Source organism: Thermobia domestica, chromosome 14 (assembly GCF_964235325.1).
Source record: "Thermobia domestica chromosome 14, izTheDome1.hap1.1, whole genome shotgun sequence".
In the NCBI taxonomy this organism is placed as follows: domain Eukaryota; kingdom Metazoa; phylum Arthropoda; class Insecta; order Zygentoma; family Lepismatidae; genus Thermobia; species Thermobia domestica.
Genome location: NC_137467.1, coordinates 87,280,283 through 87,300,072, shown reverse-complemented (window position 1 = coordinate 87,300,072; position 19,790 = coordinate 87,280,283). Strand labels below are relative to the sequence as shown.

Genomic DNA, 19,790 nt, shown 5'->3' with positions numbered 1-19,790 from the left:
AAATTGTAAGTAATGAGTAATTTCTCCGTTTTATTAATATCACCCAATATCTACCCCCAAAATTTTCTCTTCACTTCTGTACTCCATCAAGAAATTAAAACTAACGTCGTCATTGCTTCAGCCTGTCTGTCTCTATCTATCTCTTCCTCTTGAATAAGCTCGTTCTGAGACCTTGAGACGGACAAGAATTTTAAAATGTCTGACATCGATAGAATAGGATCTGAATTTTATAGAACTTTTTTTTTTTTTTTTTGCGTAATCGAGCCCATGCTTATTGAATGTTTGAACTATATCCCTGAAGCCTTTTTTCTGGGAGAATTATTTTTCACTGCTGTCATTGTATTGATCCCTCATTGAGGAATCCTCATCCTAGTACAATTGATATTCCTTATAGACTTGTGATTATTAGGAGATGTCTTAGTGCCTGATTACATTCTGTCATTACTCCCCTTATCGCCTCTCAGCAGTATGCCGAACTTCCACATAAAGAAGTTTAAGATATTCTTGAAATCTGAAATGCCATTAACTACCATCATAATATTGATTACTGTGAAGGAGCCTTATTTACCTTGTTGCGTAAGTACCTTAGGATTCTGAAACATATTTTTGGATAACACACATATTAATTCCTAAGTGAAGTGAAGTAGGTACCATAAAATTGAAGGCATGAACCTTTAGAATTCTTTTGTGTGTGTGTGTGTGTGTGTGTGTGTGTGTGTGTGTGTGTGTGTGTGTGTGTGTGTGTTTTCTGCAGCCTATAACCCCGAAAGGACGCATCTGTGCACTCAGGTTGGTATATATTCTTTGTCTTATCTTGGTGTCAAGAATCACCTCCCAAACGTTGTCAGTGTTGTTTGTAAACACCCTGTATTGTGTTTGATGTGTCATTGATTGTATGCTTGAACCCTCCGTTGATAGCATTCTATGAACGCCAGTGATCATTCCAGAAAATTCCCATTTTTGTGCACAGAATCGTTTTGAAGACCTAAAATGTAGAGACGGGAGTGACAACCACCAACATAAAGAATTCGAAAGCGTAAAATCCCCTAAGACAGCAACCTCCATAATAGTGTTGGCTTTAGGATTGTATAAGTAGTAGAAAATTAGCTTTTTAACATTAGAATGCGAGGTAGAGATTTCGTTTCTTTTTTCATAAGATCCTGAAAGATGTAGTATATGAAGCTATTTGTGCTAGCGTAATTAAAACTAGTGAGTATTTCCTACTTCTTTCAAGTTACGAAACTTCACATCTTGTTCTTGAACGATTTTAGCCCGAAACATAGAGATGATTCTTGAGCTTCAGAGGAAGCACGTATCATGTTTCATAAAAAGGAAATCTTTAAATAGATACTCAACGTTACTTTTTTTTCAAATTTAGTCAATCTCACTTTATCATCGACCGACGTTTAACGAAGTAACAATTCGTATTCTAATGTCTAAAAGAAAGCATAAACCTAGTTTATTAAAAATTGGGTAACTTAAATGTAAGTTATTCCTTTACATGCTTGTAACGATTTGATAGATTTGAGAATTCACTCTATGACAGACTTGAGCTTGAATCAACAGGGATATATCTTAAATTTTAGTATACATACATAGTATACATAGAAATCGAAGATCTTTTTTTAGATTTATAACGTAGAGTTAAATGTATATAGAAGTTATTTTTAAAATGTTAAATCTGGTACAAATGAGAAACAGGACTTTTTAAAAGAAGCTTTTGAATGTTGTTTCTGATATCGCAACACTCAAGTTGAATCTAAATATCAGATTGTCGAAATATTATCGAACTTTTAGCAGAACGTGGCAGAACTGTTGTCTCAAATCTCATTGTATATACATGTCGTCAGGCCATTCCCTATGTCGTTTGACAGCTGACATTTGAAGATAGCAGATATGCCAAAAGTGTGGAACTCTTACAAGCAGACGTAAAACATTGTACCGTGAAGGTGAGTAGAGTACCTTTCCTCAAAAATGAACTACATATTGAAACTTTTGTTCTAATAAAGGTACACTCAACCACAAAAGTATCTCCCCCCCAAAGTGCTCTAATTCTATTACTTGGGGTACAGGTAATTTGCAGTTGTGAGAACGCCTAGACAGATGCAACCCAACTTACACGTAACTTTTCTCGGCACTGACAGCAGGTGGTAGCCCTGATCCAGGTGTTTATCCAGGTAAAATTATGAAGTAGGTGATTAACGAAAAAGTTCTCCATTCTAAGATGAATCTCTATGGTTCGGATCGTGTCCTCCAAAGAATACCGTATATTTATCTTAATATTGCTGTGTATGTAATGTGTTATTTCTTTATATATTGTATGTTTAGAGAAATAAAAATACTGACCTCGCATGAATTCAGAAAATGCTTGAAAGTAGCTGAAAATATCAAATCTAGAACAACAGCTGAAAATAAGTTAGTAACTGTAATTAGAAGTAGATCGCCTTCATTGAGAGACCTTCTCCAATTCTCCTCGATAACTGACCGAGATATACGATACCTTGTAAAAGCTGAAAAGTAAGGTTTGTGAAAGGTGGCAACGCTGCACAGCGGGTTGGAATCCCAACAACCTGGTTAAATTATGAAAACAGCGTTCATTTTGCATGGGTTAATGTATTCGTGGGCTTTTGAGGACGCTGATAATCATGATGAAATCAAGAGTAGAAAAAGCTGCTGCTGTGCAGCGTTGCCATCTTGTACAAACCTTAGTTCTCTGCTTTAACAAGGTACCAAATATATCTGTCAGTACGTGAGTTATCAATCTCACATAAGCATGGTTCTGCTCCTCATGCTCTATCGCCTTGTATTATAGGTTTTAAAGCATACTGCACTAGTGACCTTTTCCGAGTTATTATGTATCTTCCAAAGTCAATTTATCCCTTCTGTTGATGGCAACACTATTCCACGGATGCTTCTAGACTTAGAGTCAACGCAATTCTTGTCAATGTCTGATTTAAGGTCTATAAAACGTTAGTACCTCACTTCCTGTGTGAGCTAACACATATTACACGTTGTTGCTCGAAAAGTTTGCCACACTGATCTACCTTTACAATCTCTTTTGTCTTTATTTTTACTGCTGCTTCCAATGACGGTATTCAATTTAGTTTATTCCATTTACAAAAATACGACTTTGTCTTTGGTTGGCAACACTGTTCATCCGGTGCTATTTATCAATACACGAACAGATGTTGCCCTTTCTCTAATTGCTTCGTGCAAAGTTTCGTTTCTCTGTCTCTTTTAGTTTCTCTGATGTCACGGTTGGAAATTCTTAAGTATATTATAATGTGGAAACGAGATTTCATGACTTTGTCGTCAAGTCGGCACGGGTTAACATTCTCGTAGAGAGCTGCTATTTCACTAAGCGTGTTTATGGTCACATAGAATACATTTGGAGGGTGTGCATATCGCAACGCGAAGTTACCCAAAATAAGGGACACCCTAATACATATATATATACCTAGCTTAAAACATGTTTCATAATAATAATTTTACGCACTTAGAATCTAGTAAGAGTAAAAGGTGAACTCAAAATGTTACTTTCCCTCCCACGCACAAAATGATTTCAATCGGCTTGCTTGATGTAGGCCTACTGGTTACGACCCTGATTGAGTAAATGAAATAATTAGTAAGATAAATATTCACTTACGGAAAGGTGAGCATTCCTTTATAAGAAAGATAGAAAAACGAAGTATCGCAAGTAAAATTCAATGTCGATACGAAATTTGTATTGTCCTGCCATCTAGTGACGATGTTTTGTACTAACTGATGGCTTAAGCGGAGACTGTTGGATGTTTGTTCTCTGGTTCTTGTGGAAGTCGAATCGATGCCAGTGCGAGAGAAAATCTCTCAGCATCTCTAGCTCTCGCTGTAGCTCTCCGTGTGTTCTCCCAGTAGTTCCTGCAGATCGAAAACTCATAAAATTGTTTCTCCATGAACGAAAATCAAAAGAGTTATTAAAGAAGCAAGTTCTCTTTACTTGACATCGACCGCTTACGTCACATTAAATATAAGTGTTTCTGTTCTGAAGTTTAATTTCACCCAAAGCTAGCGGACAGTTTTACAGAAATGGTAAGTCACTTTTAAATTTTCTATTTAGATATCTTTAAAAACAGATATTTCAGTTTTTAAATATCCAACTTGTCAACCTGAAATCTCTTTACATTACTTCAAGTTATATTGAATTTATAATTCTAGAAACTTGTTTTCTATTGATACATTAACTATTTTTATAGGATAATACTCCCATAAGTTCAACGCCGCTGAAACGAAAATATCGTAGTAAACTTAGAGTGAAAGTTCAATTCTATCAGATTATTATTTCAACGTTCCTAAGACCCTATTTCATATTGTGATTTTGTATCCTTTCAGTGGCGGCTGCTGATGGAAGTCGCATAGGTAAAAATATCCATTTTATATCTTCTTGAATTGAGTTGATTTTGAGCTTAACTTTCATTTCAGCAACGAGGCTATATGAGACAGGACTTACTGATTAACGTAGAATCCGAACCACATGAGCTCCCGCCATGAATCGAACCCGGGTTTCCTACGCCAAAGGCGCATACGCTAACCACTTAGCCACGAAGGAGCTCATTGAAGATATATTATCTAATGTCTTTCTTATATAAGTATTTGTGCATTAAGTTAGTTTCATTACTTTAGCTTCTCGGAGTAAAATAGTATTACTTTTTACGGATGTAACTTCCCTTACGAGCAGCCACTTCTTCTTGTACTTCTTGTGTGATATTATCCAATAACTTCTTAACTTTAGTTATATTTACCACTGTATGTTTCCTACGAAACCAACTTGCCAGTAATTAGTTATACATGTGAATTCATCTATCAGAAATACATTAGTTGTTTTAAAATTATCCGAACAACTCTATATTCAAAAAAATCGAATAACGAATATTCAAAGAACCTATAATTTAAATAACAAATAATGAATTATTTGATTTTTTACAGTTCTAATTTTTCTCTAATTTGTATATATCATGGAGTTTTGCATTATGTAATCATGACTATGAAACCGTTTGTTTAAATGGTTCTTCTTCGAATAAGTTTCATACCATTTTACTTTCCCAAACGGTTAACCTATATTTATTAATCAAACGCTAGAAGAAGTAGATCCTTATATAGTAACGGTATACCAAGCCGCTGTAGTATCGTTAAACAAAATAATCGACCAGATTATAGAGTTCTAGGAGAGTCAATATGAATAGACTTCATTAATTTTGTTACGAAATCCACTGCAAAATATTACAACGCAAACGTGCTACGGCCCAAAGTTCTAACCGTAAGATACCTTGCATTTGTTTGTACAGTATATACGGGGTGTTTCAAAATAACACCGACAACGTTTCGGAGGTGATTCCTGATACCAAGATAACACAAAAAAGTATAGATAATTCTGGGTGCATAAATGCGCCCTTTCCGAGTTATAGGCTACCGAATACATGAAAAAATGAACTTTAAAGGTTCATAGCTCCAAAACTATGGGACCTATTGTAGTCGGGTCAAGACTGCACTTAGGAACTAGTATGTGTTCTATCCAAATATGAATGTTTCAGAATTCTGCGCTACTTTTGCAACAAATTTAAAGAGTTAGTTGGTGCGTATTTCAACTGATATGCCAATAGTCTATCTCCCTCTATAAAAATTGTTACATGAGTACCTTAGGATTCTGAAACATGTATTTTTGGATAGGGCATATATTAGTTCCACAGTGAAGTCTTGACCCGACTAAGCTAGGTCTCATAGTTTTGGAGCTATGGACCTAACAATTTCATATTTGACGTTTTCGGCAGCCTATAACTACGAAAGGAAGCATTTGTGCACCAAGGTCTATGCTTTCTTTCTTACCTTAGTGTTAGGAATCACCTCCGAAATGTTGTCGGTGTTACTTTGAAACATCCTGTATCATACTTTAATTTCATTTGTTCTTATTTATTAAAGAAGTGATTTCTATAGTTCGCGACGGTAAAACTTATCTCCACCGTTCCATCCTTGATATTACTAAGATTTATTGCTACTGTAAATATCTACAGGGCCCCGGTGACTCAGTGGTAGACCGTTCACCTCTGGTATCTGGTATTCCTGGTTCGATTCCTGGCCCTGCCAAGTGGACATTGTGGTGAGCTAACACCGTATGCGTGTTCTTTCTCGGAGCTCTCCCGTTTTCTTCCACTTTACTCATTCCACTATTGCATTTGTTTCTCATCAGCATTGTCTCTTTTAGCCTAGCCGACATTACCGTGGGTCGTAAATGTGAAAGATTTAATTTTGTTTCCATTTCATTGTATAAGTATCTACACAATTCTTTATTACGGTTGTTATGCTGCATGTCACACATAATTATGTTTATATTGATGCTTGACATCTTGAGAGATTACAAGCAGAAAATGGCGGATTGTAATTACTTTTGAGAGATTACAGCAAGCCATATACGTGTTTCTTGAAAATATACATGGTGTCCAGTATGGGACAGGCAGTTTTTAAAAGTGAATAGTTTTAATATGGTCAGAGATATAGAAGAAAAATAAAACATTCATATTGAAGAAAAGCTCAAAAAGTTTTGTTCAGCAAATTTTCATACTTGAGCAACTACCGGTCACGGCACTAGTATCGCCGATAAACAGAAATGGCGTCGACAGCCGAAAAGGCGTAATGCGTGTGGTGGTTTGCAGAGACAAAAAGTGTTGTTCAAATTCAACGAAACTTTCGACGTGTTTACCGCAAGGAACTTCCATCACGCAACAGTATCGTGGCGTGAAGATATCAATATTTACCAACGGTGAGTGTATGAAACAACACAGGTAAATCACGTGTGTCAGAAGAAAATGTGGAAGCAATAAAAGTGTATTTCTCACGTAGCCCGAGGAAGTCAATTCGCACAGCGAGCAGGCAATTGGCAATTCCAAAGTCAACAGGTCAGAATGTGGTATACAAACAATTACGTTTGAGCGCGTATAAGGCGCAATTGTTGCAAGAAATTAAGCCCAGCGATAAGCCACAGAGAGCAGCAGAGTAGCATTTGCTACAGAAATTCTGGACAAGATTGATTGTGACCATAATTTCCTATCGAACATTGCTTTCCGATCAATTTTAAAAAGATTATTTCGTTTTATTTATTTTCTCTTTTTGCGCACAAGATGATAAATAACACTTAGAATTCTTCCAGATTTTCTGTGACGAACTTAGAAAAGCTATCTTTTAAAACAGTTGTTTATACAAAATATCTCAATTTATGTGATAATCATACGTTTATAGTATTTACTATACACATTCATTAATATTTCAAAGTCTAGAAGTTAATTTGTGATGATGAATACAATTTAGACAAAATATATTAACTGAGACCCTTCTTCCACTGATCTACAAATACATTCGGCGTAACATAATGGGTTTTGTCTTAGAGACTGTGGAAGAATTTAGAACTTGTCAATAACACTATCTTGGATAATTACTCTTGATGCTGAACAGTATATATCTGTTTATGCACATAAGAACATACCATCTTTACCAAGTCACGGAAATTAACTGCTTTCCTAATGACTCAGGATTATAATCTCCTGAGGTCAAAATATATACAAGCGACTATGTCACTGTATCTGCGTATAGTGAAATAAATTCAGGTTATATGTATATACAAATGCTTTCAATGAAAGCAAAAGTCTGTATTAATTAATAGTTGAAGTTTATTACGACTTGCTGTCGTAATATTGAATAGTTCTAATGTACAAGCATTGTAAAAATTGTTTGGTTGTCGAATACTTTGTGCCGAAGTATGTCATTGTTACTTCTTGAATGTTTTTGAGTCAATACAGTTGACAATTTATGTTTTCTGTGCTAATGATATAAGGCATTTGTATTATAAACATTTGTTTACCTGAGAGTGTTTGTGTAATTTCCAAAAGTAGATGTTAATGAAAGTGTATTTACATAAACGTCAGTTGTGGACAACGCCGACTCGCACATCACATCGCGAGCTTGTCTTCTCGAAGTCCTATTATTTTTTAAATTTGTATCCATTCGCCATTAGTCTTTTTGCGAATACCGACGAAGATAGAGAATGCACTATAAACATAATTAGTTCATAATGCGAAAGCGAATTTGAGTAATTACTCAAAATAGTTAAATAATGAATTAAATAATTAACAGAAGAAGAGAAAAAGTAAAAATAATGACTTATTTTCGAAACAGCCTAGAAACTATTATTAGTAACATCTGATATGAAAAAAGAAATAAAATTAAATCAAGAAATATAGTCTCCCTCACAGCACAATTACATAGCAGGCATATGCCTATTATATTCTCTCAGGTACATGGGAATGTGCCCAGTTTGCGCCTTATGTACCTATGAGAGAGAATTCATATGGATGGCAAGTGTTAGTCACAGTCTATGTCCGCCCCTAGGTCCATACCTGACATGTACCTGCGGAACGTGCGTAGTATGTTCTATTTATGTTCTTGACAGAAGTCAATATCTTGTACAGCCCTTTAGATACATTCTAGTCACGTACAAAACGTGTTTGGACTATTTAGTACATGCTATGCATGTGCCTGACATGTACTTTATGTACCTCAAGTACATAAAAGGCATATACCTGGTACTTGTCAAATGTACCCCTGAATACTGTACCCCTTTAAATAAGCAGTACTCTAGATGAAATTGATAATTTTAAGTACGTTCTTATTCCTTATCCCTAACGTACTTAAATAATTAACTGATCACGTTTTGTATGATTATGTATGAAAAATTCATCTTAATTTTTATTCATTAGTTAGGTCATCTCGTTCTTCTAAATTCATCTCCCAACTTTGATGCATTTGTTGCTACTAGTACACAATCTCTTAGGGAAAAGAAGCAACAAACGCGTCAGATTTGTGAGATGAATTTAGAAGAAAGAGATGGCATAACTGATATATAAAGATTAAGATGAATCTTTCATATACATGTAATCAATTAATTATTATTTGCGTATGTTAGGGATAAAGAATAAGAACGTACTAAAAATTACGTACGAATCGCCAATAGTACTGCTTATGTAAGGGAAGGGTTTTGCGTGTTTAAGATGGGTGTAGAAATTGCGTTACTCAGTGCAAGAATAGCTTAAGTTGAAACTGAAAAAATGAGACAGGTATAAAAACAGGTATGCCATTAACAAGTATAATAACACTTTACACTGGCAACCTTGTCTTAGGCAAGAACTCTTGTTTCCATAGGCACCAACCACTTTATAGTAATAGGCTTATTATTTTTACTTCTCAATAACACGCAGATACGTATTATCGCTTGTCATTTGAAACAAGAACAGTAAGTGGAGCAGAAAGCGCGACTAACCGTTGCATGTTACTGCGCATGAGCAAGTGCAAACAGCTGACTGTCATCCGTGCGTCACTGCAGATATCAATAATGTGTCATAAGTATCTGAAAAAGTTTGCATTCGAAGAGCGTACCTAGAACATGAAAGATGCATGTCCGAAGTGACAACATAAAAACAAATGACTGTCACAGTGAGAAACTGAGCCAGGTATATAATTGCTACATTTGTGGTACATAGTTGCAAATATCAATTAAACGGCGTGACAAATATCTTGGCATTTGAAGGCGGCGCTCCAAGTTCCGTTTAAATGCTGCTAGCAAATGAGAGGGCTACAGTATTGCCAAGTTTATTTTGTGCATACTCACTTCAGTCTATCCCTTGCCACCTGATCGCGCTGTAGTTCGTCTGCTTAGCCAAGCCATAGCCACACCCCTTTACTACTTGGCAACGTCGAGTCAGAGCTTGCGTTTTATTCGTTTAGCTGAAATGTCAAGATGTTTGTCACAGGCTTTAGGTGCAACAAGTATCTAAAACTTTAGGTAGCTGAAACACCCACTTAGCACATGAATACCATATATGCCAAGTGTGAAGTACCTCAAAAGTAGCTGGGACACTTCAATGGCACATGCCTAATATATATTTTGCTGTTAGGGCTTAAGAAAAAACAAATACCACTTCCTAAATACCTGAATAACAATAAAATGCAATAATTCAGTTTCCTATTCCACTATTGTCCTCTTTAGGTTAAAGGAGGAGAATTGAATAATTATGAAACAACTGATGGAATGAGAATGTAGGAAATAGCTGGAGAATTTCCAGAAAATTCTTGCACACAATTATGCTCACTAGAAATTAATATAGGCGAAAATCAAAGCACCTCTTGAAAATAAAACGCACTTAAATAGAGAAAATTGTGGACACAATTTTTTCCTTCCTTAAATGAATCTTATTCAATACTAGTATCCATTACCCGCTTCGCTAGGTTAAAATAAAAATTTTAAATGCACAACTCCTTCTCTCATGCGGTTGGTACTCGTCAAATATGCTTTTTTTGTTTTTAGTTGCATGGATTTAAACGGCATCGGAAGTATCACTGTTCATCTCAGCAACCCAAAGCTATGAATTCGACACTAATATCGGCCATTTTCGATAATTTCTATATATCTTCTCCTCCTCCTTCCCAAAATTTCGTGGCTGAATTTAGATGTGAACGGAATCGGAAGTGTCACTGTTCAACTTAGAAACCGCGAAAACTATGGATTCGACACTAATATTGGTCATTTCTGATCGTTATTATATATCTTCCGCTCCCTCAAGTTGTAACGCTAAATTTTGATTTAAACAGCATGGAAAGTGTCACTATTCTTTTAAGCGACCCCAAAAACTATAGATTCGACAATAATATCGTCATTGTCGATCATTGTTTAAATGTACCCTTACTTCCCCTACCCATAATTTGCACCGTCAAAGTAATATGATAACAACCATCCTAGATCCGAATCTATGTTGATAATTTGATCGAGAACGGCCGGGTGTTTCCAGAGTTATTAAGTCGCAAAGTTACTTTCCTTTATATATATATATATATATATATATATATATATATATATATATATATATATATATATATATATATATATATATATATATATATATAAAGAGGGAGTTTGACTATGAGAATATAATTTGAAGTATTCAACAACTGCCTCTATAAAAATTGTTGCGAAAGTACCACAGGAATCTGAAACAGGGATATTTGGATACGGCATATACTATTTCGTAAACGAAGTCTTGAGCCGATTACGGTAGGTCCCATAGGTTTGAAGCTATGGACCTAGAAAGTTCATTTTGTCATATTTTCAATAGCCTGTAACTCCGAAAGAAAGCATTTGTGCACCCAGGTTGATCTATACTTTTTGTATTTTCTTCCTCCTCCTCCCACATGTTGTCGCTGTTCTTTTGAAACAGCCTGTATATATCCCCTCTTCACCCTTCTCTACGTTGCACCGTCAAAATGAAAATATAAGAAACAATCCAGGCCCGAACTTCATATATGTTGAAACTTTGATCGAAATCGTTTTAGTGGTTTCATTTTTATAATATACATTCTACTTAAAAGTGTTGAGCACGGACACCATGTTGATTTATAGCCTATTAATTCAAAAGATCATTACTGTTTGTTTTCTTTAATGTGAAATTAAATTTTAACGTGGCCTTCAAAACGAGAGGCCCGCAACCAGAGGGGGGCTAGGGAGCCTGGGACCCTAAACTTTATGTGGCCCCTCCAAACCTCAATACAAAATTCCATTATTAATTCAAAAAAAAAAAAGAAAGAAAAAACACACAATTTAGATATTTATAAGTGAATTTTTGATAACTTGGGCCCCCTAACTTTTGTGGCTCGTTGCGGGCCTGCTCATATGCACATTTTATATTAGTTAAATTAAATTTTATCATTAAGAATTAAAATTATATTATGCTATAAGAAACTTTCGTTTTTACGAAGTAAGATACATTTATATAGATTTGAAGAAAGGTCCATAAAATCAAATGTATTTTTTTTTAAAGTTAATTTCAAAGAAATAAGGACATAACTCCTCATATAAATCAATGTGCTAAAGCAAAGATGGTGCATGACAGAGCACCAGCATAGAAAATTGAAGAACAGATGAAATATGTTATTAATACAATGAAACTTTCGGAAATATATAAGATAATTAAAATACTCGAAAAATTCCTTATTGTTAATGTAGTTGTCTGAATAAACTGAAAACTATTTTCTTTCTTTCTTTCTTTCTTTCTTTATTTTTTATTTATTTTTTTTTTAATGCATAGTCCATCCTTATTCACCTTGTTCCTGCGCTCGCTACGTAAACAAATATAATTTTCTAAACTTAATAAATTAAAATTCAAGTTTTGACAGGATGTGCTGATGGATTTTTCATACTTAAAACTCCAGATATACTGTCTAAATTCATATCATTTATAGGTCTTCTGTCGTGGAGGGTTTTTTTCTTCCCTACGTTTGTTAGGCTTCATCTTTCTCAATCTGAAATATCGCGTTATACATGTCACTTTGCTAATGCGTGTTGTCTTTCAACACGTTAGTAGCTTTGATGAATCTGAATAGCCTAACATTCGTGCTTATATAGGGTATCTCACTCGAAGGTAGCCCAAGAAATTGTTGTGCGTAAAAGAAAAGCAATTAATGAAATCACAAGAGGTGCTGGAAATGTCCTTCTCCAGCTTGTAAACACAATTCAGCCTGATATTACACAGCTTTGTGACTGTATATATGTATGCACCGCTTAGACGGTGAATATCGATCACCAAAATGTTCCAGAAACATTTCTGGCATGTCTTAATGTTGGCAACTATTCCAACAGTGTGTCATAACAAACATGTTGTCTTTAACAGAATAATGATACATCTTCACTACGACATGAGAACAAGGAAGCTTCTCACATCGCTTATCACACTTCACTAAAAAGACGCACGTGGTTTTTTCTCAGGGTTACCTTCCCTCAATCCAATAATGTCATATCGTGCCCCAAGCAACCTATCCTGGTTTGATACAATGGTTTATTTTTGAAGGATCGTGCTATTTGAAATATGGTTGCAACGAACAAACAACGAAGATTAATATAAGCTACAGGTCACTATATTGGTACATGTTAAAAACATTGTATCTAATCGGTTGTTTAACAACTAAATGCACCTATCTGTCATTTCATCACCGCAATAATTGTTTTTTTTTTTTTTTCATCAGTGGCGTATTTAGGCGTCTTATGGCTATTTATAATTTATGGTAAGTTGTATTCCTTTTTTGGGTCGTCCTTATTTTCCGACTTTCCAGTATTTTCGGGCCCTACCACCAAAAAATTGTTTCAGAGCAGTGCAACCATGAGAAAAAATAACTTTATTGAATGGTATTAAGTGATACCTCAACTGACATTTTCCTATTTTGTTAGAATGGTTTACATTTGGAAACGGGGGCGCGGTGGCACAGAGGTAGTGTTCACCTCCTGTGATTGTCCCTGGTTCGATCCCAGCTCGCGCCGTGTGGACTTTGTGGTGGACAAACATCGTGCTCGTAGGTTTTCTTGGGATTATCCCGTTTCCTCCCCTTCCTTCATTTCACCATGTCATTCGTTTCTCATCATCGCCGTCTCCTTTAGCCTAACCGACATAACCGTGGGGCGTAAAATTGAAAGATTGCATTTCATTTTCATTTTTATATATATTTGACGAATCGTAGCATCTGAGATATGATTACAATATCATTTCTATTTATTTGCGGTATGAAATATGATGCACAGGTACCTTGTAAATTCGAAACAGCTGGAGGGAGTTACACTATAGGTGAATCTTGAATTGGGGAGAGAGAGATAGAGTTGCATCTATTACTGTATGCAAAGTAGTACTACCATGCTGATCATCTTGACGTACGCCATCTTCAATTCAAGTTGAAAAGTGCTAATAGAAAGATGAGGTCACATTTCGTTTTGTGGTAGGTTTGCAGTACAGACATACATCTGATGTTATTTCCAACATACTTCTAATCATTTAATAGTTATTATCTTCTTTATATAAAATATGCTTATTAACTTACAATTGCCTTTCCAAACTTATAAGATACCTTTGGCTTATATTGTTCAGTATAAATGTATTAGAAGTTTGCGCTTACTTGGGACACAATTTAATATTATACAATTGAGTTAATTTTTCTCATGGGTTACTTCGGGCTAATATGGAATTATTTTAGTGCGTTATACTTAAAAAGGGGGGAAATGTAGAACTCGGAGGGCGGAAAATAAGGGCAACTCATATATATATATATATATATATATATATATATATATATATATATATATATATATATATATATATATGTGTGTGTGTGTGTGTGTGTGTGTGTGCTGTTTCTGAAAGTTGTAATATTAAGGCGAAATGGCTGGAACATGTACAAGTATGCAAACTCGCAAACAGGATTCGTACAACTTAGTTTGACGAATGATCAATTATAATTTCATTGGTGTCCATATTCTGGTGAACTAATGGCGATTAAGAACAACAAACCTATATTAAACTTACATCAAGTTTTCATTGCAAATGCTCTCTCTGCTTGTGTCTTCTGGCACGAATCTGGACTATTGTAAGGGAAGTAAATAAATGGTAATTTTAGTGGAACTATTGCGTGTAAACATCTGATGCACAACTAAGAAAAAACATTCCTTAAGTAGATTTTTTTTTTTTTTTACATTGAAGCATTCTTCCGTATAACCATTTGTAGCACATATTGGAATTTACTGAGGTACCAGTGAAATCACGCTCTGTAAAATGTGATAGACATACTGTAAAACATGTTTCTCTGTTGCAGCGGCGCAAATCTGTCTTCAACATTGGGGGGACGGGTAAGACCGTTCGCGTATTCTTTTTAACCGACTTTAACAATATTTATGAAGATGAAAACCAATACTGTGGAATATCATGGGAGCAGAGTTGTTTTCAACATTGGCAGAGCCGTAGCTAGAGATTTCGGCGCCCGGGTCGAAATAGAATTCGGGGCCCCTCTACACTCACCGTACCAACTTTTTTTTTTTTTTTTTTTTTACGTGTAAGAGAAGCAGCTTTAGTTATGCTAAATTTTTATCAAGCTTCTTGGACAGACTATTTTAACAGCCAAAAGCGATCCTTATGTATCCTTTTACAAATAAGAGCTGTTTTCAAGATGCTTATTTTGTACTTTCTGGTTAACTTGCCAAAACTACTTTTGGTTGTATACAAATCCATTTGCAGAATAGTTATGGAAAGTGCATGGAGCCAATTCTCTTACGCCAGGGAAACCGTGTTAGACATTTAGTTGGTGGACGTGGTTGGTGGCGTTGGAAATATCCGGTTTCCCTGAGCATAGCAGTAATGTCAGAAATCGAGCCTAGGCCCGGAGGCTTCAGAAATGGCCAGGTTTTGGGCTCGGGTTTCTTCTATTCGACTATTAAACATGGAGTTCTTGGACGCGAGTGGTGGCGTTGGAAAGATCTTTGTCCCCTTAGCACATCGGTTATATCAGAAATGGAATCAGGCACTCAAGGCGCCAGAAATGGGGTCCTGAAGCTTTTGCCTTGGGTCCCTTCTATGCACTTATTAAACATAAAATTGTTGGACGGATTTAGTAGCATTGGAAAGGTCTTGGTCCCTTGATCATAGTGGTGATATCAGAAATCTAACCCGGAAAATTTTTAACAAATCCATTTCTTTACTAATCGACAATATTGATTTAATAGGGCGCCAGAACTTTTACGGGACGCCGCGTCGTTTGTTCATTTTCAACAATTTTCTTTTTTTTTTCTTGCTCGTTCGGCGCCCCCTTGCTATCAGCGCCCCTCTAGCTACGACTCTGAACATTGGCAAGCGGGCAGATGTGAGGCTTATTCTGAGGGAATGTCAATTTCATCTCACTTTCCTTTGTGGTAATCAGACACAAATCATCACATTTCTCCCCATAAAACACATTTCAAATCGAATTATTGGTGGGACAGTCTCCCCAATTCCAAGTTTGGAGGGTTCATGTCCCCTCATCCTCCCGGGATTTGCACCAGTGATCTGTTGCTCAATATGTGGAACTAGTACACTGGCAATTTCTGCGCGGAATATTAGTAGTGGGGTAGGGTAACCGAAGAATCTTGCAAATCGTGATACAAACATGCCATTTGGTGACGTGGTAGACCAATACCTAAGGATAAAATTTAGATGTAGACCCCAAACATCAAACCCTTTATTTGGCTCTGTGACGTCATCATACAACATGGCCGCCCGGACATTACAGAAACACCGTTTCTCACAATAAAGGCTCATAAAACGGTGATTACAAACAATTCACATCAAATTTTGAATTCGTATTACTCATATCTATATATATAAAAGAGAACGCACAAAATCCTTTGTCCGCTCATCACGCTAATACGGCTGAACCGATTTCTTTCATTTTTGGGGGGTTGTTAGGATTTGGACCCTAGATGGTTTTTATCATATCACTTTAATTTTCAATTAGCAGTGTCTTGAGATAATTGACCAATCAGGTGTCCATACGTACAAAAAATCCTTTGTCCGCTCATCACGCTAATACGGGTGAACCGATTTCTTTCATTTTTGGGGGGTTGTTAGGATTTGGACCCTAGATGGTTTTTATCATATCACTTTAATTTTCAATTACCAGTGTCTTGAGATAATTGACCATTCAGGTGTCCATACGTACAAATCCTTTGTTATTAGTTCATCATATAAAAATAAACGTACTTATATGCAACCCGCATGACCCTGTGACTCGGCGGGTTAACATAAATGACAGGCGCTATAAATCACTTGAAAGCGAAAAAGTAAAAATTATCTAAGTAACAAAGTTTATTGCGTTCCGGGATGACCGCAGCGAAGCGGGGCGGGTTGGGGTGACCGCAGCGAAGCGGGGCGGGTTAACATAAATGACAGGCGATATAATGTTAACATTAGTGCAATCTTCTATGGTTTTTATCATATCACTTGAAAGCGAAAAAGTAAAAATTATCTAAGTAACAAAGTTTATTACGTTCCGGGGTGACCGCAGCGAAGCGGGGTGAACGCTGCTAGTTTGCTAATAAAAGGTACATTTTTTTGTCACTGAATCCTGTAATTAGTATTATACAGGATGAAACAAAAGTCCGTTGAAATCGGCCTACTCCGTTATTATTGCTGAAATAAAGAAATGTAAAGAGAGCAAAATTGTTGGAAATATGTCATCTTCAATTTAATATGTTGCAACGTTTAAAACTGGGCCGACTTTGTGCTGTACAGTCACCCACATAAGTACCTGGACCTCAAGTAATGGAACTATAATAGTCAAAACTCCAGGTACATATCTGGGCGACCGTACAATGTTATGAACCCCAATGTTAAATGTAAATGTAATTGAGATTATCTATTGCAACGGACATTTGCAGAATTGACGTTGCAGAATTGAGTTATGGTGCTTGCTAAACAGAATTCAGAAGATGATGGAATGTGTTTGGCTAGGGCTGCATCCATCGTGCGGAAGCACATGTTTAAAGCTTTCCCACAATTCAATGGGCATTTTACCACAGCTTGCCAGGAGCAATCAGTTCCACAATCAGTAGTAACACTTGTACGGATGATTCTTGAAGGTCCTAATATTGCAAATGAAGAAACTGTTGATGTAAGCCGTGCTGCACTGTCAATGTCTCAGTTACTGACACGCAGTGAAACGAGAAAGAAAGCAAGGACAGGGAAATGTACGCCATCCACTATCTAGCGATACTCCGCTGCCCCTGTACATTGGATTAATGATCCATTCAAAAGCGCGGAACAGAGGGATCATAGATAGACTGAATAAAGTAGGTGTGAGTGTATCATATGATCGAGTTCGGGAGGTATCGGCCACCATGACTGTGTAAACAATTTGAAACTAAGAAGAGAGTACATCAAGATAACCTTCAAACAGGCGTTTTTACTTGTGCTGCCATAGACAATATCGATTACAACCCGTCGTCCGCAACCTCTATGCAAGCATTCCACGGCACAGGGATATCTATAATTCATCCATCTTATCCTCGCAGCGATACTGAGGTTATAATCAACAAGTGGTCCGGCAAATGCAAAGGTGGCTTGCCTGCATGGTTCACAAATGTTCCTCAGATGTCAATGCTGAAATCATATGTGCCTCTTTCTACCGTTAATAGTGTTAAATTACCGCTACAGGAAGATATTTTATCAAATATGTGGTTGAAAGCAATCGAGATTATTCACACAGAGAAGGCGCAGTATTTCTGAAGAACATATTACCTGGGCAGCTTTCCATTCCCAGCAACTTCGTGATAAGATTCAACCTACAAGTCGGTGTGTTCTACTACCCTTGTTGCCAGACTCCATAAACTCGTCTGCCATGATTCGTCATTACATTGACATAATCATTCAGACTGTGTCACCACTTAATCCTTCCCAAGTCCCCGTGGTTTCTTGTGATCAACCCGTTTTTGCTATAGCGAAGCAAGTTCAGTGGTTCCAGCCTCTTCAGTATGGGGAAGACAAGATGGTAGTTATGGTGGGTCCACTTCATATTGAAATGACAACCTTAGAAATGTTGGGTAACTGGTTGACTGAGAGTGGGTGGACTAATCTTCTAGTGGAAGCAGGCGTAACCACTGCTGGAAAAGCTTACATGGATTCCACGTGAAGCGATCGAGATATGCTCACGAAGTGACATCTGCAGCCCTGTACTAAATGCTGAAGGAAGCATACTCAGAAAGTGCATCGCCTGAATGTCCCCAAAGAATTGAAGAGTGGGTTAAAATTAGACAGAATGAATGGTGTAAGTATTTGAACTTGAAATGCTTCTCTTTAGGCTCTTGCACAGCTTGCGTTCTGCAGATTTTGAACTCTACACCAGTTCCCTATCAGAGTTGTGTCTCTGGATGTTCGCCTTGGACCACACGTACTATGCACGTTAGATGCCATTATTTGTTAAGTCATTACAGGAGCTCAGTTGTAGACAGCCTACCATTTATGAAGAGTTTGTGCGAGGAGGTTTCATTAGTACTAAGACAAGTCGTCCTCATTCTTGCATGGGTCATGATCAAATGCATGAGCAATGCAACAAAGCCGTCAAGTCTGAAGGCGAAGCAGTTGGAATAATTGAAAATTCTTCAGCGCTCTTGAAGTGGATGGTGTCTGGTCCAGTTATTGCCAATCTCATTTCCAATTTTGAAGAAGAATATAGATTGTTGCTTGATGAAGATGATTGTCAGACTCATCACGAAGACACTGTGGCTGCCAATAAACGATTTGTAAAAGATGTCTCAAGACTGGTGTGTACATTTTCAGAAGACGACAGAAATCCTTTCACGCAAGACGGCACTGATCTTGTAAGCATAGTGTCTGACGTAATTATGAGCGAAGATGCAATTGCATCAGTGTACAATGCTGAAAAGCTCGGCAGAGACCAGTACGACAGCTTCAAAAAAGAACGCTTAATGCAGTGAAGTAAATCCATTTTTGAACCAATTCATCGAAATAATCTAACCCTCCACCGCAAACAAATCACAAAGACCACTGCCGCACACCGCAAGGTTAATATCATGAAAAATGATTGTTCTCTTTTCAGCGGAATGTTTATTGCTTGTCAGAGCCAACAAGGCGATCTTTCTGACTTCTTCGCTCATGAAAATTTGGAGTATCCTCCATCACTTTCTGACGATGGTTTCATTCGCAAGGGAACTAAGTCAGATGTTGTTACGTGTCTGGAAAAGTTCGGAGATTCCCAGCATAATGCTCCCCAGGCCACATGTGTGATACTTGATGGTTCTGCTGTCATACACATGTTGAAACCATCTCCTACAGAAACCTTCCGAGATTACTTTGATACGAAAGTGAAACCATATATTTTATCAATCCTTACGGACAAAACTAGAGTGGACTTTG

At 36.8% G+C, this 19,790-nt stretch overlaps 1 protein-coding gene across 1 annotated transcript in view; it reads left to right on the top strand.

The window, feature by feature from the left end:
- Positions 1–3,812: 3,812 nt before the first annotated feature.
- Gycbeta100B (guanylate cyclase soluble subunit beta-1-like) overlaps positions 3,813–19,790 on the top strand; it is a 207,036-nt gene continuing 191,058 nt past the window's right edge. The window contains exon 1 of the mRNA XM_081738661.1: positions 3,813–4,068. Within this exon, the coding sequence (XP_081594787.1) occupies positions 4,066–4,068 (3 nt within the window). The 5' untranslated portion in view covers positions 3,813–4,065. The remainder of the gene's footprint in view (positions 4,069–19,790) is intronic.